This window comes from Vipera berus, assembly GCF_964194415.1.
Source record: "Vipera berus genome assembly, chromosome: 9".
Taxonomy (NCBI): domain Eukaryota; kingdom Metazoa; phylum Chordata; class Lepidosauria; order Squamata; family Viperidae; genus Vipera; species Vipera berus.
The window spans coordinates 11313333-11340199 of record NC_138212.1 but is presented as its reverse complement, the minus strand read 5'-3'; the positions used below and the strand labels follow the sequence as shown (position 1 = coordinate 11340199).

The window sequence follows — 26867 nt, the reverse complement described above, 5'->3', positions numbered from 1 at the left end:
TCGACCATGGTATCTTGCTGCGGCGTCTCAGGGGATTGGGAGTGGGAGGCACAGTTTTACAGTGGTTCTCCTCCTATCTCTTGGGACGTTCGCAGTCGGTGTTGGCAGGGGGGCAGAGGTCGACCGCGAGGTCTCTCATTTGTGGAGTTCCTCAGGGGTCGGTCCTCTCGCCTCTCCTGTTCAACATCTACATGAAGCCGCTGGGTGAGATCATTCGTGGCTTTGGAGTTGGGTATCATCAGTACGCTGATGATACCCAACTTTTCTTTTCGACCCCAAACCACCCCAGTGATGCCCTCAACGTGATGTCCCGTTGCCTGGAGGCGGTTCGGGTCTGGATGGGGAGGAACAGACTCCAGCTCAACCCCGACAAGACTGAGTGGCTTTGCATATCCTCATCCCGGGTTTATTCGGACATTCCACCTCTAGCTATGGGGGGTGAATTATTACCCCCCGTAGATAGGGCTCGCAACTTGGGGGTCCTCCTAGATTCACGGCTCGCCTTGGAAGATCATATAGGAGCCGTGACTAGGGGGGCCTTCGCACAGGTTCGCCTGGTGCGTCAGTTGCGGCCCTATCTTAGCCGGGATGATCTATGCACGGTCACTCATGCGCTCGTGTCCTCTCGTCTGGACTACTGCAACGCTCTCTACATGGGGCTGCCCTTGAGGACCACTCGGAAGCTCCAACTGGTACAGAATGCAGCCGCGAGAGTGGTGTTGGGAGTCTCCCGATACTCCCACGTTACACCTCTGCTCCGTGAGCTGCATTGGTTGCCAGTTGTCTTCCGGGTGAGATTCAAGGTACTGGTAACGGTATTCAAAGCACTCCATGGCATGGGGCCGGAGTACCTCAGGGAACATCTGCTGCCGGCATCAAGCTCCCTGCGCCCTGTGCGTTCCCACAGAGAGGGCCTCCTCAGGGTGCCACCGATCAGAGAATGTCGATTGGTGGCCCCCAGGGGGAGATCCTTCTCTGTGGGCGCTCCGGAGCTGTGGAATCAGCTACCGGTAGAGCTCCGGACGGCGCCCGATCTTCGCTCCTTTCGTCGCGATCTCAAGAGATGAAGCTATCTACCACTTCAAGATGGCGGACGTGCGGGCGGCCGTGTGAGGTTGAGCTCTGCAGGTCCGAGAAGATAGGCGCCTTAGGAGCCCCTCAGGGCTTTTTCCTTTATGCCCTGGGTTGGGGGAAGGGTGGCAGCGATGAACTTTGCAACTGTCTAGTTTTTTTTTTTTTTTTTTTTTTTTTTTTACCAGCGTTTCGCAGGGCTGCCGGTTTTGTTATCTGCTCAGCTGCTCAGCTGCTCAGCTGGTCGTCGGGAGTTCCCGGCTATGTCGGGCGGTCTTGGCTTCTTCGGCGGCGTTTGGAGTTCCCGGCGGCTGGCGGCGGCGGTGCTGCGGCGGTGACGGAGCTGTTTGCGAGCTGCGTGGCCCGCCTTTTCTATCGTTTTCCTTTTAACTGGTCTGCCTCTGCCTTCTGCCTGCTTTTTGCTCGCATCAACGACGCTCTGGGATATCCTAATGGCGGCGGCGGCGGCGGCGACGGCGTTGTTCCCGGGCCGTTTGCGGGCCACTTTACCATCGACTATTGTGGTCTGGCCTGCTTTCACCGAACCGTTTGCCCCGCTGCCCCCTGGGCCTTTTTGGCCCGTTTTTCATCGGCGGAGGCGGTGGCTTTCCCCGGATTGTTCCCGGCCTTGGTGGCGTTCCGGTGGCTACGGTGGCTACGGGGATGGCGGCGGCGGTGTCCATAGCGGCCCAGCGGCAGCGGCTTCGATGATTCAGCGATGGCGTTATGGCCGGTTTGCCGGCCCCCCGGTTGGTTCTGCATATCCCAGATGGGTTGGCACCCCCACTGCTTCTGATGGCCCTGAAGGTTCCTGGACTAGCCGGTGGATTCCGGTGGAGCCCAGTGGAGCCTTGTGGACTTGGGCCATTTTGAAGGACTTTGGAAGACCGGTGGGGAATTTAATGGACCTGGGGGAGCCAATCTTTGTTGATCACAGTCTGGAAGGCCCCAATAATTATGGAACTGAGGGCCTATGGACTGGTGGTCAGTTACAACCTCTAGGAATGACGGGACAACGGGGGACTTGGCTTTTACCAGAATTGACTATGATGGCTTGTTTTTGTTTTTACAATCGATTGCGTATTGCCCCTTATACCCCAAAGGACAGAGAACTCTGGGTATTAGCCATTGTGAGAGGATAGCCGAATTTACATCTGCTGCCCCTAGAGGTGAGAGCTCTATGGGGCAGGCCATACCCAGTGCGGTTGCTCCAGACTTCCATCCCCCCCGAGAACTGGCTCTGTGGCCGTAGTGAGAGGACGGTGGCAGGCCTGCCCGGGGGGTTTATCCAGCTGAGTGGCAGCGGCTGGACGGAGGCCTGGGACTCCCTCTCTGAATAGATCCTCCTTATGGACTATTATCTATGGACTGCCTGCGATCCGGACTGCTATTTATGCCTTCCTTTAAATATTCTTCCACGGACTTGTGCGCCCTCAGGGGTGCTCCCCTCTCCTGGGTGCGACCCGCCTTGCCAGCCGATTATAACCTCGAGGAAGGGCCCATTTATTGGGACCCTGAGAGTTGGCTGGGCACGGGTAGGGGCCTTCGACGTAGACCTAATAAGAGGCCCCTGATTATTTTTCTTTCAAAATTTTTTAGGGGGTTAGGGAGGCGGGAGGGTTCTTTTGGTTGTTTGGATAAGGGGGGCTATCCAACTACCGCTGTTCTGGCTAGGGCCGATGGAGATCGCAGGGGGGAGGAGCGGGGGTCGGTCACCTCCGGGGCTCCAGGGCTGGTCGTGGGGCTACCTATTCCCACGACATCAGGGAATGGCAGCAGATGTAGGAGCAGAGGGCCGTATCGATCTCAGGGAAGGCCTCTCCGCTGCTTACAAGCGGTGAGGCACTCCGACCCTCTGGCTCTACCCCAAGGTCCCGGGAGTGAGGGTGTGCAGCCCCCTGAGCTCCGGCTGGTGTATTTGAATGCCAGGTCCGTCTCTAATAAGGCTCCTCTCGTTCGTGATCTGGTCGAGGGTGAGCAGGCGGACCTGGCTTGCATCACGGAGACTTGGTTGGGCCCAGAGGGCGGGATTCCTCTGGTTGACCTTTGCCCACCAGATTTCCGGGTGCGGCACCGGCCTCGGGCTCAGGGTAGGGGTGGGGGTGTGGCTGTTGTTATGAGGGAGACCTTGTGTCCGCGGGAGGCCACTGTTCCTCAGATAGTCGGGTGTGAGTCTCTCTTTTTGAGATGCGGCCCTGGTGCGCAGTTGGGCTTGCTGCTGGTGTACCTTTCGCCTAGTCACGCAGCAGCAGCCCTGCCTGAGCTGCTCGATGTCCTCTCTGGGTTGGTGGTTGAGTTCCCGAAACTTATAGTTTTGGGGGACTTCAATCTACCATCGCTGGGAGGATCATCTGAGTTGGCTCGGGAGTTCATGGCTTCCATGACGGCCATGGACCTGACGCAAGTAATTTCGGGACCGACTCATGAGGGAGGCCACACCCTTGACCTAGTTTTTTTATCTGGACGGTGGTTAGATGATCTTGGTGGGGGCTCCCCAATTATTATGCCCCTGTCATGGACCGATCATCATCTCCTGCGGCTGGTCTTCCGTTTTGCCACCCCCCGCCGTGGGTGCTTGGAACCAATTAAATGGTACCGCCCCAGACGCTTAATGGATCCCCAGAGGTTCCAGGCAGCGCTGGGGTCCCCACCTGCCTCCCTTGCTCACAGCTCGGCAGATGCCTTAGTGGAAGCCTGGGAAAGGATGGCCACTGAGGCTCTTGACCGAGTTGTACCCTTGCGGCCCCTGACCCGGTGCAGATCCCGTCGAGCTCCATGGTTCTCTGCGGAGCTTCGGGAGATGAAGCGTCGGAGACGGGGCCTAGAGAGCGGTTGGAGGTCCAGCCGATCCGAATCCGACCGATTGCGACTAAGAGCCTACATTAGGTCTTATCTCGCTGCGATAAGGGAGGCGAGGTCTAACCACTTCGCCACCCTTATCGCGTCCGCAGATAATCGCCCGGCCGCCCTGTTTAGGGTGACTCGCTCCCTCCTAAATCAGGAGGTGAGGGAGGATCCCTTGCAGGGTCGTGCCGAGGAGTTTAACCAACATCTGTCGGACAAAATCGCTCGGATTCGGACCGGTCTGGACTCTGACTGGGCAGAGTCTGACGATCAGGACACTGGCGGTCTTGTCGATATCATCTGGGAGGAGTTTGATTCTGTGACTCCGGAGGAAGTGGACAGGATCATGGGGAGGCTGAGCACCACCACGTGTTTATTGGACCCGTGCCCTTCCTGGCTGGTCTATGCAGCCCGGGAGAGGACACGCAGCTGGTTCCAGGCAGTTATATCTGCTTCTCTGAGTGAGGGTTGCTTCCCCGCCGTCTTGAAAGAGGCGGTGGTGAGGCCTCTCCTCAAGAAGCCTGCCTTGGACCCAGCTGTATTAAACAACTTTCGTCCTGTCTCCAACCTTCGCTTTCTTGCGAAGGTTGTTGAGAGTGTGGTGGCGCATCAGCTCCCTCTGGTCCTGGATGAAGCGGATTATCTAGACCCGTACCAATCGGGTTTCAGGCCCGGGCACAGCACGGAGACGGCATTGGTCGCGCTGGTGAATGATCTCTGGAGGGCTCGGGACAGGGGATATTCCTCTGTTCTAGTCCTATTAGACCTCTCGGCGGCTTTCGATACCATCGACCATGGTATCTTGCTGCGGCGTCTCAGGGGATTGGGAGTGGGAGGCACAGTTTTACAGTGGTTCTCCTCCTATCTCCGGGGACGTTCGCAGTCGGTGTTGGCAGGAGGGCAGAGGTCGACCGCGAGGTCTCTCATTTGTGGAGTTCCTCAGGGGTCGGTCCTCTCGCCTCTCCTGTTCAACATCTACATGAAACCGCTGGGTGAGATCATTCGTGGCTTTGGAGTTGGGTATCATCAGTACGCTGATGATACCCAACTTTTCCTTTCGACCCCAAACCACCCCAGTGATGCCCTCAACGTGATGTCCCGGTGCCTGGAGGCGGTTCGGGTCTGGATGGGGAGGAACAGACTCCAGCTCAACCCCGACAAGACTGAGTGGCTCTGCATACCTTCATCCCGGGTTTATTCGGATGTTCCACCTCTGGCTATGGGGGGTGAACTATTACCCCCCGTAGATAGGGCTCGCAACTTGGGAGTCCTCCTAGATTCACGGCTCACCCTGGAAGACCATATAGGAGCTGTGACTAGGGGGGCCTTCGCCCAGGTTCGCCTGGTGCGCCAGTTGCGGCCCTATCTTAGCCGGGATGATTTGTGCACGGTCACTCATGCGCTCGTGTCCTCTCGTCTAGACTACTGCAACGCTCTCTACATGGGGCTGCCCTTGAGGACCACCCGGAAGCTCCAACTGGTACAGAATGCAGCCGCGAGAGTTGTGTTGGGAGTCTCCCGATACTCCCACGTTACACCGCTGCTCCGTGAGCTGCATTGGTTGCCAGTTGTCTTCCGGGTGAGATTCAAGGTACTGGTAACAGTGTTTAAAGCCCTTCATGGCATGGGGCCGGAGTACCTTAGGGAACATCTGCTGCCGGCATCAAGCTCCCTGCGCCCTGTGCGTTCCCACAGAGAGGGCCTCCTCAGGGTGCCACCGATCAGAGAATGTCGATTGGTGGTCCCCAGGGGGAGATCCTTCTCTGTGGGCGCTCCGGAGCTGTGGAATCAGCTACCGGTAGAGCTCCGGATGGTGCCCGATCTTCGCTCCTTTCGTCGCGATCTCAAGACGTTTCTGTTTGTTCAAGCCGGCCTAGCCTGATGGGGATTGGTGGGGTTTTTAGTCTTGTGTTTTAATTTTAACTTGGTGTTTTAGAACTTGATTCCAACTGTTTTAATATGGGCAATTATTTAATCTTGTTTTAACGTTTGTATTTAGTATTTTATTCTGCCCTGTGAACCGCCCTGAGTCCTCAGGGAGAAGGGCGGTATATAAATATTATTAAATTAAATTAAATTAAATTAAGACATTTTTGTTTGTACAAGCCGGCCTAGCCTGAGGGGGGTGTGTTGGGGTTGTTTTATCTTTCGCTTTTTAATTTTTCTGGGGGTTTTTAGCGTTGTATCTATATTGTTTTTAACTAGGGCAATTGTTTAATCTTTTTTAATGTTTGTATTTGCTATTTTATTCTGCCCTGTGAACCGCCCTGAGTCCTCAGGGAGAAGGGCGGTATATAAATGTTATTAAATTAAATTAAAATTAAATATTTGAGGAACAATAAAGGGCACTGTTTAGAAGTAAAAAAAGGTCTGTGCCTTTCTTGTGTTTTTGAAGCCTGACAGATATCAATATAATAAAGAAATATAATTAAAGGGATTTCTACACCAAATTGCATGGATTAGGAAGTGACAAAGTGTGAGACTGCAAGTCAGAGTATTTTTGTAATTTTCCACAGTGGATGTTTGGGGGAACTTTTGAGTGTCAAGCCAACATTCACAAATCCTACTAGAAAATATAGAAAGTGAATTTTACTGCTAGAGTCTTTGAATTCCATCTCTCCGCCTAACTAGAATTTCTGGAAATGGACTTAAGGGAGAAAGGGAAAACCATCTGAATTTGATATATGAGTTTATACAAATCTCCCAATGCTCTTCTGCCTATTCTGCCCTAATAGTCATATCTGATTTCGTTTCCAGATGACCGACACCGGGTTAAGCTCCATCCACTTCTTGGTGATCCCAATTCTGACTATATCAATGCCAACTACATTGATGTAAGTATGCCAGTTCCTCCATCTTCTCTCTAGCTTTTGTTATGCACTTTTTTTTGTCTTAGAAACTTACTTGTTTTGCAATGTAGAATGTTGTCTGTCTTCTGTTATACCCCAAGTCTCTGTTTCATATACGCATCCTTAGAAGTTTCTCTTTGCCTACCACTCATCTATTCCTGTTCACTTTTGAAATCCTCTTTTGTTCATTTGCACAAGAATGAAATCTTACAGGGCAGGAATAAATCAGAGGACTAAAAGTATACGCAGTATATAACTAAACCATTCATGTTGGTTAATGTATCATAAACATTTGATTACCTGGATGCAATCCTTTCTATTCTTTGATAGTGTTAAATCCAGTCTGCTGACATCAAAGAGGGATGATGTTTTAGAAGTCTTGTTTCCAAAGGTCACCTTGAGCATTCACATCTCAGATTCAAAATGCAAATAGTCAAAAGGAAACAATGTTCAAAAGTACATTTTAAATAAATACAGTGGTCCAGATGAGTTCAGTGAGACAGTTCAATTCTTTCCTGTTGCTGCTGCTCCTTTTCTACTCATCAATGTTGCTCTTTAATGCACCCCTATACTAATGGGTCTAGTCTTCCTTTGCTCTTGTCTCACTAATCTGCCTGTCTCTGATTTCTTTTTCTCTCAATCCTGTCGGCTTGCTAAGATTCGGATAAACCGAGAAGTAAGTATATGTCATGTTCTTCTCTTCTTTTCCATTTCTCCTCCAATCAAGACTCCATAATTGCTCATTTTGGAATGGAGGGATTTTCCTATCTCATCCCACCCCAGCACAACAGATATTTTGATGGTGGACTTTAAAATGTACTATAGTCTGAGAAAGGGACGCGGTGGCTCAGTGGGTTAGGACGCTGAGCTTGTCGATCAGAAAGTCGGCAGTTTGGCGGGTCGAATCCCGAGTGCCGCGTAGCAGAGTGAGCGCCTGTTACTCGTCCCAGCTTCTGCCAACCTAGCAGTTCGAAAGCACGTAAAAATGCAAGTAGAAAAATAGGGACCACTACGGTGGGAAGGTAACAGCGTTCCGTGTGCCTTTGGTGTCTAGTCATGCCGGCCACATGACCACGGAGACTTCCTCGGACAAGCACTGGCTCTTCGGCTTTGAAACGGAGATGAGTACCGGCCCCTAGAGTTGGAAACGACTAGCACGCATGTGCGGGGGAACCTTTACCTTTACCTTATAGTCTGAGAGGACAGGTCCTCAAGTTTGTCTTGTTCACTTGATGGTTCTCTTTTCGAAATGTCTGGCAACATTGTGCAGAAGTGGGTATCCTTTGGTGAAAGGGCAATTGCCTGAACAAAATTGTAGAGCTAAGACACATGGGTCTAGGCCAGGGGTAGGCAATCTTGGCTTTTTTATGACTCATGGACTTCAACTCCCAGAATAAAAGAGATAAAAGAGCCAAGGTTGCCTACCCCTGGTCTAGGCCAACCAGGCACAGTGGATGAAGAAGGTGGCAGAAATAATTACCTTATAGACGAAGTAGAATGTTGGGCTTTTGAGTGGCAAACCTGTCAAAACAGTCTGTAGGGCAGTTTGTATTTCATCTATCATTGTAGAGTAGGAAGCAAGCAATTTAAGTAGCTTACTTTCTTGTCTTCAAAGTTATTTGCTCTGAGCTGCTCCCTTTTCATGGTCCATTTCAGGGATCTTCCTCCAGGTCCCATTGTCATACTATAGTCTATAGCTCGGAGCCAGAAAGTGGTTAAAGCAGGGAGTAAGACAGGGGTAGGCAACTTTGGCTCTTTTATGCCTCGTGGACTTCAACTCCCAGAATTCCTGAGCCTGCATGGCTGGCTCAGGAATTCTGGGAATTGAAGTCCACGAGGCATAAAAGAGCCAAGGTTGCCTACCCCTGGAGTAAGAGATCAGGACCCAGGAAACTGAAATGTTGAACAAGGTCTGGAATATGGAGAGAGAGAAAAAATCAAGGACACTGCATTTCTCCAGAAATATGGTCTCAGCCCACTGAGCTCTAAAATAAAGCAGGTGGTGATGCAGTCATATGCCACCTGGAACCCTGCTAGGCAGAAAAAGAGTCTGTATTTTCCCCTATCACTATTCATTCATCTCACTTAGACATTTATTTCAAAGGACGATTGGGGTAAAGTTGTGCTCAGTTTATGCACATGATTAACCCTAAACGTGGGTTAACCAAACAGAACTGATGTAGCATACTCTACTTGCCTGACCAAGTGGGATGGGGTGTTATGATGGGCAAAGATGACTCTGCAGGTAATCTGGTCTCTTGCCATGTAGGGCTTTAAAGATCATAACCAGCACCTTGAATTGGCCCCAGAAACAAACCAGTACCCAATGCAGCTTGCTCAGAAGGGGTGTTACATAATATAATTGAAATAGCGAGCTCATGGTCTTCCAGTTTTTACTGAAGTTCACCTTCCAGCATGCTTTCCAGCTGGCCTAGAATGAGTGCACAGGGTCATCAGGACTTTTTGCACCTGCCAGGTTGAGTAAGTCCATCGTGCAATTACTAACATTTAGTTCCATTCTCCTATTGGAAACAAGGAAATCTAGGTGCTAAATTTGGGACATTTTTGTCCTGGTGTAGCCCTGTTGTCACAGTGGTTAAAATGCAGCATTGCAGGCAAACTGGGCCTTCAGGAGTTCGATCCTGACGGGGCTCAAAGTTGACTCAGTCTTCCATCCTTTTATGGTCAGTAAAATGAGGACTTGTATATTGGGGGCAATATACAAGTAATGCTTATATTGTAAACAACCCAGACAGTGCTGTAAAGTGCTATGGGGTGGTATATGTCTAAATGCTATTGCAATTTTTCCTTACTGCTTACAACAGAGGATATGTGTTGTGTATATTGGCATGATATGTGTCCCTTGGCTTAAATCTAGACATTTGAAAAACTAAGTTGCTGCTTCACCTCCTTCTTTTCCATACTTTGTAAAGATAATTGACTGATTAGTGTTACCTGTTTGGATACATTTTACTCACAATATATTACCAACAGCCTTAATTCTCCTGCCATATAGGCAACAGCCTTCCACAAATATTCCACCAGACATTCAAATGAAATGTTTGTAGTTACGTTCTCGCTGTAATGACTTTGAACAGCACTTAGACTTTCATTTGTATTTTTTAAAAGCCCAAATTAATTGTGCACTTAATGGTGTTCATGATCATGAAAAGTTCTACATTTAAAAGGTAACAATTTGCAAAATTAGTACAAACATTGACTAATGAAAACATTTGTGTGCTGTTGTGTGATTCAGAAATGCTAAACCCCAAATAGTAGGCACTCTCTGCTCCATTTTTGCTTGAAGCTTCCTTAATATTTATCCAAATGCTCTCCTGTGATATGTTTTATTCTGGTCCTGTCTCTGCCTCCTAGCAAGGTATCTCCTTTTCCCATAGCAATTGAGAGCAAACAGTGAAGATCTGGCTGTTTGTCTTGGCCAGATCTTACCAAGGATGGTAGAACATGGGAGATTGCAGGCCATATGGGAAATCTTACGCTCTGCTATTAAGTTTAAGCTCTTCCTGATATGCTGTTGTTTATTTTTCCATCTTTTTCTAGCCTTAGGGCTTCTCAGTCGAGAGTTAGCTATGTACGTGCATTAAATGGCTTAGAACAGGGATCTCAAACTTAACAACTTTAAGACTTGTGGACTTCAACTCCCAGAATTCCTCAGCCAGCCAGTCCACAAGATTTAAAGTTGCCAAGTTTGGAGACCCCTGGCTTAGAAGAAGGGGAGTGTTCATAACGGTTGCTCAGAGCATACAGGTAGTCCTTGACTTACAACCACAATTGGGGCCAGAATTTCTATTGCTAAGCAAGGTTAGGTGAGTCACACCTGACTTTATGACCATTTTTTAACCACAGTTGTGAAGCAGATCACTGCAGTTCAGTGGATTGTGTGGCTTGTTAAGCAAATCCAGCTTCCCTCCATTGATTGTGCTTGTTGGGATCCAGCTGGGAAGGCTGCAAAGAGCAATCACATCGCCCCGGGACACTGCAACCATCATAAATACATTCCAGTTGCCAAGTGTCCAAATTTTGATTACTTGACCTTGGAGAAATGCTATGAGAGTCATAAGTGCAAGAACTGCTGATAAGTCACTTTTTTCAGGACCATTGTAACTTTGAGCAGTTGTAAAACGAATGATTGTAAAACGAGGACTAATTGTAGTGGCTGCTTCGTGTCATGGTGCTTCATGCAGTGTCCTTGAGCTGTGATTTGTTGCAGCCTTTAACCACACTCATCCCAACGGTTCTTGTGTACTGGAAAGAATGTGTACATTTTCACTAGAGATGATTTGAGGTTCAGTACCATATGTTCAAGCCCTGTGTTCAGTGGACCCCTGCATGCACGGTTGTGTTTGAAAATATTTCCATGCTTTCTAGAACAGGGGTGTGCAACTGTGGGTCAGAGATTACATTTAGCATTCAGATGGCAGAGCAGTAGTCCCACTCGTTAAAGTGGTGAGTTGATCCAGAATAATCATTATATGCAGTATACTGTGAGTGAGATGGGCGGAATCTAATTTGATAAAAAAATATATAAAAGATTTGGTATTGCTTCTTTCCATATAGCTAACGCAATTACACTCCTACTGTGTATTTAATCATTTCTCCCTCTGTCTCATTGTAAGTTGCGATTTAGTAGTAGAAACTTTGAGAGGGAAGGTTTATGCCTAGGATTTTTGGAGGTGGTTTCTTACAGAGGCTCTAGAACAGGGGTGTCAAGCCATTGCTGGAGCTGGGGTGGGCACAGTTTTGGCATGACGCATTGGCCCATGGGCTGGCAGTTTGACACCCCTGCTGTACAACCCTTGGTTACCCACCTCAGCCTAGAAAATGCTGTCATAAGAAAGATGCCCACATTGCTTTCCTAACAGCAACGTACATTTGCTTCCAGCTTTTCTAGGGTGAAGCTGATGAGCTATTTATTGGACCTCAGAGCAATCCATTCTGGCTATATTAAATAGCTCTTGGCTATAACTGTGATGTGAGGAGGAAGAAGTGTCTACCTCTGTACAAAAGAGAAAGACAGATGGTTGCAAGGGAACTGCTAGTGGATACATGTTGGATGTGAACAGTACGAACAATTATGAAAAATGTACATTGGGGAGGCTGTTTGGAAATACCTGTTCTGTGGTGGGATGTGGAGGCTACGAATGGTACTTAGGGTAGATGAAGGACTTGGGAGGATGTTTCGGTTGAAATACATTGCTTAAACAAAAATGAAATGGAACATTATCTTCCCCGCCTATACCCCACCTCAAAATGGAACATTATCTTCCCCGCCTATACCCCACCTCAAAAGTGTGTAGATTTTGGAATAACTGTTGCAGAAAGGAAACAAGATGTTTCAGAGTAGAAAACCTTGGGACATATAGAAATGGATAAAATCTTCCCTCCTTCCTTCCTTCCTTCCTTCCTTCCTTCCTTCCTTCCTTCCTTCCTTCCTTCCTTCCTTCCTAACTATAATGCATATTTTTTTCTTTACAGGGTTACCAAAGATCTAATCATTTCATAGCCACACAAGGTAAGACCTTCATACCTACTGCTTGGATATGGCTGTTTATCATGCTTTGTCTTCCCCCCCCATTTTTCTGCATATATGGAAAGAAGACAGCACAAGAAAATGTGCTGTATACCAAGATGTTCAAGCTTCCTCAGTGCATTACAAAAATATCCAAAACTGCTCTGAGATTATATGTTGGGTAAAATAGCCATGGTGGCGCAGTGGTTAGAATGCAGTATTGCGGGCAAATTCTTCCCACAGCCAGGAGTTCCATCCTGGCTGGCTCAAGGTTGATTCAGCCTTCCATCCTTCTGAGGTCAGTAAAATAAGGACCCAAATCGTTGGGGACAATATGCTGACTCCGGAAGCCTCTTAGAAAGTGCTGTAAAGCACTGTGGGATGGTATATAAATCTAAGTGCTATTGCTAAGTGGAATTGCTAAAATAACCATGATATTTAAATAGGTTCCTGACCTTTATCTCTGTTACAATGTTTTCTGGATTTTCTCTGCGTTCTAGGCCCCAAACAGGAGATGATCTATGATTTCTGGCGGATGGTATGGCAGGAACACTGTTCCAGCATAGTGATGATAACAAAGCTGGTAGAAGTGGGAAGGGTAAGAGATGACTCTTGGTTTCCTCTTCACTACTGGCTTCAGATGATGCTTACCTCCTTCACAATAGACTTAACCATAATCTGTTTTATTGTTGAATGCAGGTTAAGTGCGCCAAATATTGGCCAGATGACTCAGAGATGTATGGAGACATTAAAATTACCCAGGTGAAATCAGAGACTCTGGCAGAATACGTGGTGAGGACATTCACCCTGGAAAGGGTAAGATCTGCAAGGATATCCCATTATCTATAAACATGCTATATTTTATCGTTAATATTTGGACATTTATTTAATTTACTTATAGGTCTTACAATATATGGACTATCTCATATATAATTTTAGGCAGCTCATAATAATGTACTGTACTATATCATCCATGATCTTTCTTCAGTCAGGGTAGCTCGAGAACTTTAATATCAGCACTTTCGTCTACTTCCTTTTCTTATTTTATTCAAAAGCATCAGTTTTAAAAATGATTTAAAAAAAGCCTTGAAGTATGCTTGGCAGGGGGGACGCGGTGGCTCAGTGGGTTAGGACGCTGAGCTTGTCGATCAGAAGGTCGGCAGTTTGGCGGGTCGAATCCCGAGTGCCGCGTAACAGAGTGAGCGCCTGTTACTCGTCCCAGCTTCTGCCCACCTAGCAGTTCGAAAGCACGTAAAAATGCAAGTAGAAAAATAGGGACCACTACGGTGGGAAGGTAACAGCGTTCCGTGCGCCTTTGGCGTCTAGTCATGCCGGCCACATGACCATGGAGATGTCCTCGGACAAACGCTGGCTCTTCGGCTATGAAACGGAGATGAGCACCGGCCCCTAGAGTCGGAAACGACTAGCACGCATGTGCGGGGGAACCTTTACCTTTACCTATGCTTGGCAGTGGGTAATTAAACCCCCCCTTTAAAAAAAAGCATTAGTTTGGTAGAGAATTAGGAGTTTGAATATAAGGGATATATTATTTATTTTATGATTGAATATATAATCATAAATATAACTGCAAGATGGCGCCTCTAAACCGGTGTTGCTCAATCTTAGCAATTTTAAGATGTATGAACTTCGAGTCCCAGAATTCCTGCAATGGTATATGGAAATGATTTCCGGAGATAGGTGAAGAGATGTAACCAAAGGAGCAGTCAGATAAAAAACAATTTAGCTTGTAGCAGGAATGTGGGTGGGACAAGTGGCTCAGAAGGGACCCTGCCTACTTTCTTGGGTTGTAAAAGCAATGGGCGGGGGAATGTACCATCAGACTAGCAGGATTCTGCCTAAGTAGGGAATTCTGGGAACTGAAGTCTACATACCTTGAAGTTGCTGAGGTTGAGAAACACTGCTTATAAATAACTTAAGCAAGGCAAAGCCCCTGATTATGGCTTAACTCTCATACAGTTAGTTTACTTGATACAGTAGGCAAATTTTATGTCTGGCCTAAAAGTAGAACAGAAAAACAATTTAATAGACAAGTAAGTGGGCTTCAGAAAAGTTTGCCAACACTCAAGAGTTTGGTTTTAAGCCATCTCAGTGGGGAAAAAAAGTAGAGCCCCTTTCTAAAAAAAGGCCCGTATTTTTTGGTCTTTGTAGATTTTGAGTCAGCATTTCATTCATACTCAAAAGAGGGAAATTATAGGAGACAGGTGTTGATAATGCCTCCTTCTATTAATACATAATTTGTTTGTTGATATTGAATGTAATAGTCAAGGTTAGATATCAGACAGAATGCCTAATCAAAAAGTTGTCAAGCGAAGTTGCTTGTAAGACCCATGATTGTTTAGCACACCACACACAGAGACATACATACATACATACATACATACATACATACATACATACATACATACATTCTTTAATTACAGATCTTGCCTCTTGGCAGACCTATTATCACCCACGTTGTCTAGTAGGCCAACCACTCTCGACTTTTGCTTTTTTGATTTCACAGACATAAGTGGACTGAGAAGGTTAAGGGCTCTGGTTTCCTATTGTAGGGACGCGGTGGTTCAGTGGGTTAGGATGCTGAGCTTGTCGATCAGAAGGTCGGCAGTTTGGCAGGTTGAATCCCGAATGCTGCGTAACAGAGTGAGCGCCTGTTACTTGTCCCAGCTTCTGCCAACCTAGCAGTTCGAAAGCACGTAAAAATGCAAGTAGAAAAATAGGGACCACTACGGTGGGAAGCCTTTGGCGTCTAGTCATGCCGGCCACATGACCACGGAGACGTCCTTGGAGAAGTGCTGTCTCTTCGGCTTTGAAACGGAGATGAGCACCGGCCCCTAGAGTTGGAAACGACTAGCACGTATGTGCGGGGGAACCTTTACCTTCCTATTGTAGAGAAGATACGTTGAATATGAACTGGTCTAAAATTAAGGTTAAAGTTTTTGCCAAGGGACTGATTAAACACAGGTGGCAGATTAACAGACAGGCAATAGAGTCAAGGGGATTGTTCTAAATATTGGGAGAACTTTTTCATGCCTCAGGATTGTGGAATGCACAGTTGCCATATCTAATGAATAATGCTGAAAACACTTGCCTCTGCCAATCTTAAATTTGACCATAGTATTGGTGACTTACGTATTGCTTTAGGGCTAAAAGTTTTTAATGCCATCGGCTTGCTGCTGTTGCTGTAAGAGGTTATGCTTAGAAAAGAAGCTAGAGGTTGTCAAAATAATACTCTGAATGCTCTATTCTTCTCCGAAATGTGTTACAAATGCCATACTTAACTTGGAAGCAGAGCAGGCCTCTGGGAGGCTACAGCCTAGATTATAGTGTTTGCTTTTTTATCCCCTTAAATTATTATTTTTAGCAAGAAATCTATCCATGCTCATTTTTCTGTTCAAATGGGTGGCTTCTTGATATGAATATATTGGGAAGATTTGATCTTTTCCCTACTTGCTTAGCATATCTGGGATTTAGCAAGGCTAGAGAAATGGATTGTCCATGTAGATTTGATAGGGCAATGCAGCCAGTTACTGACTACCAGATTCCATTTTTTTCCTCTAGTGTCTCAGACATTGATAAGACTACTTTCATTAGCTTGTTTTCATTTGTTGCTGATACTAATGGAAAGGTTTTGTGTGTGTGTGTTTCCAAAACGTACCAGTGAAAGTTTGTATCTACCCTTGTGTACCGATAAAAGAGAATATTTGTAGTTGAGAGTTCAACTGCAGGATCCTTTGTGATCTCTGAGCTTGTTTCCTTGCAGACATTTCATTGCCAAACTAGGTAACATCATCAATGCATTGGTGATGTTACCTAGTTGGGTAATGAAACATCTGCAAGAACACAACCATGCTGAAAGACTACCAACTGCCCTAGTGTGTTTGATCGAGGAGAACCCATAATCCATTTTTTTTCTATGCAGCTGAAAATGACAGAAGACTGCTTTTATGGTCTATCTACTATTTGAACTCTCAAGATACACTGGTGACTTTTATATATTTTAGCTGTTAGCAGATAGATGTGTCCATCACACCTATAAGATTTGCTGTGTTTTGAGCTAAATTGCGATCTTCAAAGACGACCAATTGTCCACCGCTGAATGCAGTCAGTGGGTTGCCATAGTTCTTATCCTTTTACTCTGAATTTAGTTTTAACTTTTATTCAGTCTATTTTATTGCCTACCTTTTACACATTGAATCTTATACACTTTTGATAATACAGTTTTTTTTTTGCAACCGCAATAAAAAGAAATGAACGAGATGTCAAAGGAACGCTTTTTCCCCCCCTGTATTCAAACTCTTGCTTGGAGATCTTGCATCAGTCGCGTTCTTTCTCCAGACAGGACTCATTCAATTGTGGGCAAGCTGCCTTGACAAACCCTTCGCCCTGAAGGAACGGCAAGAACCAAAGTTTTAATGTAAAAGATTGCAAGAAGGGAAGGTTTAATGTAAAATAGATCAAACCTTGCTTGGTTCAGTGAACACATTTAGAGTTTTGAAAGTCTCTCTATTCTTATAAAAGGGCTATCACGAGAGCTTTTTCTGTTCACAGAATGACTTCCATGGCAAATGTAGCTAGTCATTGATTGTTCATTTACAGGGAGTCTCAGTGAAATGGTAGAAACTTGGTAGACTTAGCTGGAATTGGAAGCTAAGCAGGTCAGATCTGGATAACATTTGGGTAGCAGACCATTAAGAGACCACTAATCTGAGAATTCAAGAAAACACTTTTAGAAGAATTCAGCACTCTCATATTACTCCCAAGAAAAATGCATGGTTGAATCCATAGAGACTAGGAGTTAAGTTAGTTAATCTTGAAAGTCCTAGTTTACTGACCAACTTCCCAGATTACTTGCTATTGCTCTTCCTTCTTCCTCCTGGCTTTGTGTTCTTCTTTCTTGCTGTTTCAGGTGTGTCAAGTCTTTCCCATGGCTTTAACACCACTTTGTCCTCTTTTATACGTCCCACGATGGTGGGTAGTCTGATCTCAGCATAACACAGTCTTGAGACTGCATGAAATGGCCCAGAACCTCTAACGTATATTTTAACATATTAACATTTCATCTTGATCAGTATCATGCCATCTGAGCCTTCTTGCATAGCTTTCAGAAACTGCATCAAAGGTCATTGTCTTAGCAAATAATATGGTAGAGTACCCCTTTATTTACATGGACATTCTTGACGGATTAATTTGAGCCTATAACACCATATTAATTGTACAGGGAATGGATAATCATTTTTATCTTGTAGACAGAGGTCACAAGGTTCGTGCAATTATTGAGCAATTGTAATTGCTCAACCTTGGGACAACCAGAGTGGTAATTCGCTCCCCCTCCCCCCTTAATCTGAAAAAAATGTTAAATTACAAGCTTGTTTCAAGCGACGAACAAAAGAGCTTCAGGGATCTAGTTGCCTTGTAAATTCCAAGGTATTTACTGTACTTTTCAGTAGACCTTAATCAGGGATCTGGGACTTCCCCATCAAAAAACTACTGAATCTAGTAATGAGGAAACCTGGAAACGGGTAATCGTCTGAGCATATTAAATTTGCCTGACAGCAGCTCAGCAAGAATGTATTCTATCATAGTAATGATAAGTGATTTAGGATGCAATGCAAGCAGAGCAGAACAGAGACCATGACCTTCAGTCCTGGAGTAAGGCCACTTTTGCGATTAAAATTCATTCCTAGATGCATTTCCTGTTCCAGTTTTCCTCCAGCGACCTCAGAAGGGCCTCACTTGGTTCTCTCCTTTGCTCTCAAATCCTCACTTCAATCTGGTGAACCAGATTAACCATCTCCCCCAATTTCCCTGATTCGGTTTGAGAGATTACAATAAGAACACAACTATTTTCTAGATTGCATTCCCCAAATATATTGTATTTTTTTTCATGCTGGATTCAACGTAATAATGTGCTGGTAATCTATTGCCTGTCATCACAAGTAAAATGTAGCATCCATAATTACACTTGCCACAGGTGAAGCTGGAAAGCACCAGAGGGTTTCCTTGGCATCAACATCCAGAACTTCATTTGCCTTTGATAATTAAACAAGATCTATTTAGTTTAAGAGCGCATTGGACATTTCTTTTTTTGAAGTAGTAGTTAACTTTGTTCACTGTGAATTTAATTTTATCCACTGGTGTTTTTTTTTGTGTTTTTTTTTAAAGGCAGTTCCAATCTGCTGGATTCTGCTGAATAACTTTGCTTTCTGTTTGCTTGTGAAAATTCCTCTGTAGTTGAGATAGATTTCCTTTTTCTTAATGGGCTTTGCCAAATGTGATCAAGGCAAGCTGTTTGCAGGTACAGTTTGAATTTATACTGTACAAACTGGAAGAGGAGGATGACTGGAATATCCCAATTAAAGGAAGAGTATGGCTCGAGACAATTTGTCTAATGATTAAAGCATGAGGCTAGAAACTGGGAGATTGTGTGAATTCTACTCACAATTCTAGGAGCCAGGGTGGCACAGTGGTTAGAATGCAGTATTTCAGGCTAATTCTGCCCACTGCCAGAACTTTGATTTTGACTGCCTCAAGGTTGACTCAGCCTTCCATCCTTCTGACATCAGTAAAATGAAGGCCCAAATTGTTGGGGGTAATAGGCTGACTCTGTAAACCTCTTAGAGAGGGCTGTAAAACATTATGGAGTGGTATATAAGTTTAAGTGCTATTGCTACTACTGGGTGTAAAACTAACTGTATGACCTTGCCTCAGTATCTCTCTTTTGGCCCTAAGAAGCAAAGGAAGGGAGCAAGGAAGGGAGAGAGGGAGGAAGGAAGGAAGGAAGGAGGGAGGGAGGGTGGGTTAGGTCAATTAATAGCTATTTTGGACATCAACAGTGTAGATCTATCTCACTCTCATTGCTTGCAGAGAGGCTATTCAGCAAGGCATGAAGTTCAGCAGTTCCACTTCACATCATGGCCAGAACACGGGGTACCCTACCATGCCACGGGGCTGCTGGCATTCATTCGCAGAGTCAAAGCTTCTACACCTCCTGATGCAGGACCCATAGTTATTCACTGCAGGTACGTCCAAAAATCATAGATGTTAATTTTGTGGATGGTTGTTTTGGTTAAAAAAAAGGATCTTCAGAACATAATGTGGGAAAATACACATTTTAAATGGGGATACGTGAAAGGTTATAGTAAGAAAATGGCTTTATTATGAGCAGGATCACAAAGGAAATATGCCATCATTTTAATGGGAGAAAAGTGTGGCAAGCCACTAACCTCAAATTTCTCCAATCTACTACTGGATATCACTGAATGGAGGCTACTCTTGTTCATCATTCCCTGGTTTCAAAATTATCAAAATTCCCCTCCCCCCAAATAAAGGTGTTGTGCATCCCAAAAAAGATAGATATGGAAGTTGCAATGGCTAGTTCTATTTTCTGTGACATGTTTGTATGGTATGCTGAAGTCTTTCTGCATGCTCACAGTTCCTATTTGGAACAAGGGCCATGGGAAAAGTCTTGAGGACTTCCCTTGGGAGTCAGTAGTAGTGTGGGAAACAGGAAAAGTCCAGGCTATGGAAAGATGATCAGACAATGAACTGTCACTAAGTAAATAAATGAGATGGATAAACATTTGCAAAAATCTCTCCAAATACATAATGGCATTCACTGTGGCCCAGTTGAATTTAATACTAAGGAATAATTATTACAAAAAAGTGTTATCCATGAAAGAAATACAGTTGTCTCCCCAGAGTCATCTTGTAGCGGAGATGGACAACATGGAAATTGAATAGTAAATAAATAAATAGTCCTCTCTTGTGAAAGAGCAAAGAGAATTGAAGTCAACATCTTTGTCATAGTATCATAGGGTTGGAAGGACCTTGAAGGTCACCTAGTTCAACCCCCCCCTGCTCAAGCAGGAGACCCTATACCAGTGATGGCAAACCTTTTAGAGTCCGAGTGGCATGGCCCATTGGCTGGGTGTGGCCCATTGTCTGGGTGTGGCCCATTGTCTGGGTGTGGCCCATTGGGTGGGCATGGCTGCAGTGATAACTGAAGACTGGGTGGGACTAAAAAGTTCAATCAATTCCAACTTTGCGAAATCTTTTTTTCCCTGCGATAAGTTGAAATTGATTGATTGAACCTTTTTTTTTGCACACGGCAGCGGAGGCCTAAAGCGAAAACGTTTTATAAAACCCAGCTAAAGGCCTAGGACTGGGGCGACAGTGCACGTGCCAACAGAGAGGGCTCAGTGTGCCACGCGTGCCATAGGTTCACCACCACTGTCTTTATACCATTTCAGACAAACGGTTGTCCATTCTCTTCTTAAAAACCTCCAGTGATGGAGGACCTACAACTTCAGGAAGCAAACCGTTCCGCTGATTAATTGTTCTCACTGTCAGGAAATTTCTCCTTAGTTCTAGGTCATTATTTGGCCAAATACAACAAGAAAAAAACATTTTTTCATCAAACTATATTTATTTCAGATATTTCCAAATCCTTTCCCTATTACCTGATTTTGTAGATGGCAAAGAATAATGTCAATTTGTTAATTTTTGTTGAGGTCTGTGGTAGTGTATAAATATAGAAAACTACAATCCAGAAAAATAAGATGAAGAGCTAGGTATTGTTTTCATTCTTTTCAGTTAAAATAAATAACTCACTTTATTCAGAACTGAAATGACATTTAGCGGATACAGATTGCATTAGTGTTGGATTTTTTTATCTATTTGGGCAATACAGTTCTTCCCTGATATTGAGAAATTAATATCTATCACATATCCAATTTGCGTTAGATAAAAATTTGGAAAACTTAGAACCAATTTCTTTCCCTTCATCCTTCCCCTCTGTTTTCATTCCTTGATCATCCACATTTTAAACATAAGGATAAATGTGATGAAGGAATGGGAGGATAGACAGTTTTATAGGATTAGAAGATGGATTATTGAAACTCACTTTATTTCTTCTGAATATATTTTGCTGAAGTTGTTGCAAGTTCTAACTTAGTTTAGAATGAATGAAAGAAGTACAAAAATATTCTTAGTTTCATGAAGTTGTACTCTCAAAAACATTAGCAATGCAAATGTGATTTAAAATCAAAGGAAGTTCTCCAATATTATATAAAACTCTTATTTAAATTATAAGAGGCTCACTTGAAAATCTTAAAAGTATGAGAAAAGGGCTTAGCACTCTTTACCAAATTATTTTAAATGTATTTTGACAAGTCATCAAGAATACATGATGAAAACAATTGATAGATAATTCTAACCCCCCACAGAATTGTAATCTATTAACCATAGTCTTTCTAAATTGTATTAGAGATGTTTTAAACTAGCTGGAACATCTGCAGTGGCATTGTCCAATTACTTATGGATTTTAATACAAAGTTTTTGGGGAGGTGGGCTAGGGGAGAGCAAAAAAAAACAAAACACCAGTACAATAGTATAATGTTACAGTCCTTTTTCCTAAGAACATATAATATCGTTCAATACAAGAAATTAATCAGTTGGCCAACAGATTTACAGTAGCGAAACACTGGAAAATTAAAGTACAGTTTTCCTTGGATCAGTGATTCTTAAATGTATAGAAAATAGGATTTGGTTAAAAAAAATAAGACAGAAGCAACAATCCATTAATTCAAAATGAAAGCAACAATCCATTAATTCAAAATCAAAGCAACAATCCATTAACTCAAAATTGTTTTATTTACATTTGATCCCCAGTTTTTAAGTTGCACCAGCAAAGTATTCCCAGTTGCCTCCATCTGTGCAAATATTTTTTATAGGAGCATTTTGAATCACTATTTGAGATTACGAATGTCTTTCTCCATCCACCCAAAACACACAGGAATTTATTTATGTATCGCTTTTGTGTACTTCGCTTTCCAGTTTTTAAAATGTGCTATATTTTGTTGACAGTGGCAGAATTAAAATAAAAGCTTTTTTTAAAAAGCAAACAAACAGTTACATCTGCAGTACATTCTCGGACATGTGCTTCTCCTTTGAATTAAATGTCAAAGAACGAGCACATCCTAATCAAATGAGAATAAGAACTAGTAGGGGGGGGGAAAGGCAGGGTAATATTTCAACATGAGTGTAGTATTATTTTAAACTCCAACCCAAAATGTGGAATTGGATATGTGAAAACGTGCAACTAGGAAGGTATGCAGTGGGGATCCAAAGATGGAGAGCACAGCTATATCTTTGAGACCATGCCCTCTTTTTATTTCACCACCTTCTTCACCCACCCAAAATTCCATCTCCATCCACGGATACCCCTACCTGCAACTCAGAATATGGTGAATTTCAGCTGACGTGTACTTCCTTCAGTGTATAAACAATCTCGACTGTTTAGGGAGGTTGTCAATCATCCAGGACCTGGTTGTCCCAAACGTGCTTTTCCAAAAGCTGATCTCGGGGTTGTTTTTTCTCCCCCCTTGAAAGCGTTTCACTTCTCATCCAAGAAGCTTCTTTTGAATGAGAAGCAAAATGTTTTCAAAGGAAAACAAAAAACAACAACAACAACCCAAGACTGTACAGTTGCCTTTTGGAACATTCTCAGCTGTTGGCTTACCAACAGATAGGTCTGTTCGGATATGGGCAGTGCAGGAAGGAATATCTGTTGTGCTTTTAATTTATTATTATTACAGAAATATTTCATGTCTGAGTGCACGCTTCAAAGCATCGGCTTATTTATTTATTTCTATCCCACTTTTATTATTTTTTTTACAAAAAAACTCAAATCAGCAAACCCATCCAGCACACCTTCCTCCTCCCATTTTCCTTGCAATAGCAACCCTGTGAGATGAATTGGATTGAGAAAGAGAGGGACTGGCCCAAGGTCACCCAGCTGGCTTTCTAGGCTAAGGCCAAACTAGAACTCACAGTCTCCTGGTTTCTGGCCTGGTGCCTTAACCACTAGACCAAACTGGCTCTCTTTACCTGTCTTTTTTAATCTTATAATTAACCACCCATCAGTGTGGGTGGGTGGCCTAACTTGCCCCAGAATGTTAGGGCCAAGAGATGGTAGGGGACACTATCACATCTGCTTTTCAAAATTTGCTGGCCGAGCAGTCTTAAGCTTCCTACTGTATGCACAATGTGGAATCTCTCCTTGCTAAATGTTCCTCCGAGCTTTGGAGGCATTCTGTGTACGATGGTGCTTTCCGGGCCAGATAACAAGAACGAAGTGATGAATGAAAGCAGGGGAATTTCCCCCCACTATGAAACACAGACACTTTTTATTTTGGCCTCCAATTGCTTCATCAGTATTCATTCATCAGGGACAACGAGAATAATTAGTTTCCTCAGCATGCAATCACCGAGAATCACAGCAAGTGATTCATCAGCCCCAGAAATTAGTATATTAGAGGGTTTTAAAGCAACACTGGAAAGGGGGAGATGTGGCTCCGTTGTGCTGCAGTTGGGCTCTTTGCTAATGACTTTGAAGGGTGGGGCTTCTAACCAGAGAAACCGGGGTCACCATATGCTACAGGCAAGTTTCCTTTAAGAGAAGGACCAAGGGTGTCCTAAGTAGCATTGCGGCGGATTCTTTTTTCTTTTTTAAAAAAATCTCTAACAGATGTGATTTGTTTTGTACATGAATAAGAAAGATCTGTTTTAGCCTGGGGCTGTCCTGTGTGGGGAGAAAACTTCTGTTTGCTGTGTATGGAGAAAGAAATATATTGTAGGATCATGGATCGAGGTATTTCTGTAGCTTGAGGACATTTCTGCAAGGGTACCCCTTGTCTGGAGAGCTATTGGGAGAAGAGTATCAGCATTGGGTGAGGCCACATAAGGGCTGCCAACCTCTTTCTCTGCAGCTAGCTATCTTCAGCCCTTGTCCTTTATGATAGGAAAACCTAAAGTTGAATCTTCATATGCATGCTAATGATGAAATTCTGCATTAAGTCTCTGAGTAGAACAACTGGATGGAGATTTCTCTGAATTTGCTCCAGGAAATATTTGCAGCATATATAGAGAACAACAAGAGGCCAATGATGAAATATTTGTTGTATCACAAAAGGGATGAAAATTCCCTCTTTTTCACTTGAGCATTGCAACTGCAGTGCATGTTACTACTACAAAAGGGGCAGAGTTTATACCGTGATGTCATGATACATCTTTTGCTGTGCTGTTGAATCCATTGGCTTGTTCCAGACTCCTCTGTCTCCAAGAATTACTTTATCCCAGGATTCCCCAGAAATACCACCACTGAAAAAGTCTAAAGAGCAGAATTCTGTAAGAGGGTCCCCTGGAGATTCAATGGACGTAAGAACAACCAGGAAGACTGCAAATCACTGGAGAGAGAATTGTGTTTTAAAATGAAAGAGAGGGCCTTCTAATATAAACCTTGGCATTTCTCCACCCTTGATTGGAAATTCTCTACCACAGGGGTGTCCAACCTTAGGAACCTTTAAGATGTGGACTTCAACTCCCAGAATTCCCCTGCCAGTTGAAGTCCACAAGTCTTCACATTGCCAGGATTGGACACACCTGCTCTACCATACTGGACTATAATATTTTCAGAAGAGATGCTTCTATTGACCTAGCCTTAAATCTAGCTCTAGTGCATAAGCCTTCTAAGGAATTTGAAATATATTCCAACTTTCAGAATGTATTAAATTTTCAAAGATTAAAACATTTATATCTGGAAATCAGAAGTGTATGAATTCAAAAAAATTCATGAAGCAAATATAGAGACATTTCCACATTTAATACCCAGTTCTGACCATTTCTTCTTTTCTCATGCTTCCGCAAACCTCTGCAGTGCTGGTACTGGACGGACAGGTTGCTACATAGTCCTGGATGTGATGCTGGATATGGCCGAGTGTGAAGGAGTTGTAGACATTTACAATTGTGTGAAGACTCTCTGCTCCCGGAGAATCAACATGATTCAGACTGAAGTGAGTTTTATTGGGATGGGACAGGGTAAAGTGCATTGTTCCAGGTAGTCTGTGGAGATTCTCAGTTATCCAGGTTATGGTTATCCTAAAGGTGCTTTTTCCAAAAGGCAACTAGGCTTTCTTGAGAAAGAAAGTTCAGTTCCTTTTGTGGGGAAAAAATCACTTTTGGGGCAAGTTTGAAAGCCTCCTTTGTGGTTGGTATGTATCCTTTGTGGCACAATCAGAACAGCTGGATTCCATATTATTTCAGGAGCAGTTTTACTGTGCAGTACAAGAGCATTGCAACCAATTAATTAAATGTGACATGTGAATGATGCAGTTCAGATGTTCTTAACAAGTCTTCCTTTCCTTCATTCCTTCTAAAGGAGCAATATGTCTTCATCCATGATGCCATATTGGAAGCCTGTCTTTGTGGAGAGACCAGCATTCCCATCAGTGAGTTCAGACCTACATACAAAGAGATGGTTAGGATAGATCCACAGAGCAACTCTTCTCAGTTGCGGGAGGAATTTCAGGTGAGTAATTGAAAACTGGAGGTTTTTGTGAAACTAGGGCTCTTGACCATGCTTGTGTGTCCCCATTAGGCATAATTATAAGAGCCTTGGTGGAGCAGTGGGCTAATGCCTCCTTAAGTAACACCAGCTGCCTGCAATTAGTGCAGGTTCGCATCCCACCAGGCTCAAGGTTGACTCAGCCTTCCATCCTTCCGAGGTAGGTAAAATGAGGACCCAGATTGTTGGGGGCAATTAAGCTGACTTTGTAATAATGCCGCTTGGGGTGTGTGTGAAAGCCCTAACAAGCAGGCATATACATAGAATGAAGGCTACTGCTAAGCTTGTAAGCCGCCCTGAGTCTTCGGAGAAGGGCGGGATATAAATGGAATAATAAAAAATAATTCCAAATACCAGTTACATAGAAATAATGAGAGAAGAGTTATGGGGAAATAACAGTGAGAGAAGGATACGTCTGCATAATCTACTTGTATATCCTCCAGAAGCATCTAGTTCAGGGCTCTCCAACTTTGGCTACTTTGTGACTTGTGGCTGAGGAATTCTGGGAGTTGAAGTTCACAAGTCATAAAGTGGCTAAAGTTGGAGAGCCCTGACCAGTTAACCATGATGAGAAACCAAGATGCTGGGCTGAGCTGGGCCTTGACTTGATACAGCAGGCCTGTTCTTAGGTTCAACCCTGGAAGACACATCCATCTGTTCTGAATTACAGCCTTTCCTGGAGCACAAAGCAATTTGAATAATTTCCTTCTTTTAAAAATAGAGAGTGTATTGATTTGGATTTTTAACCTGTCTTCATTACTTTGTAAGTAACTCAAGGCAGCAAACATTTCATTTATTTTTATCCTGATTTTATTATTTTTACAAATAACTCAAGGTAGCAAACATAACTAACACACCTTCCGCCTCCTATTTTTGACACAACGACAAAGCTGTGAGCTGAGTTTGGCAGTGAGTGACTAGCCCAAAGACCCCTAGCCAGCTGTCATGCCAAATGCAAGACTGGAACTCGGAGTCTTCTGGTGACTGGTCCAAAGTCACCCAGCTGGCTTCCATGGGTAAGGCGGGACTAGAGCTCACATTCTCCTGATGATTGGTCCAAAGTCACCTCGCTGGTTTTCATGCCTAAAGTGGGATTAGAGTTCACAGTCTCCCAGTTTCTAGGCAGCACCTTAATCTTAATCTTAAGTGG

The 26867-nt window shown here is 44.2% G+C and overlaps 1 protein-coding gene across 1 annotated transcript in view; it reads left to right on the top strand.

The window, feature by feature from the left end:
- PTPRU (protein tyrosine phosphatase receptor type U) overlaps positions 1-26867 on the top strand; it is a 354100-nt gene that overhangs the window by 304921 nt on the left and 22312 nt on the right. Inside the window, exons 18-25 of the mRNA XM_081335471.1 lie at positions 6673-6749; positions 7423-7440; positions 12261-12297; positions 12795-12892; positions 12994-13110; positions 19180-19334; positions 25031-25166; positions 25532-25681. Coding sequence (XP_081191597.1) covers positions 6673-6749; positions 7423-7440; positions 12261-12297; positions 12795-12892; positions 12994-13110; positions 19180-19334; positions 25031-25166; positions 25532-25681 — 788 coding nt within the window. The remainder of the gene's footprint in view (positions 1-6672; positions 6750-7422; positions 7441-12260; positions 12298-12794; positions 12893-12993; positions 13111-19179; positions 19335-25030; positions 25167-25531; positions 25682-26867) is intronic.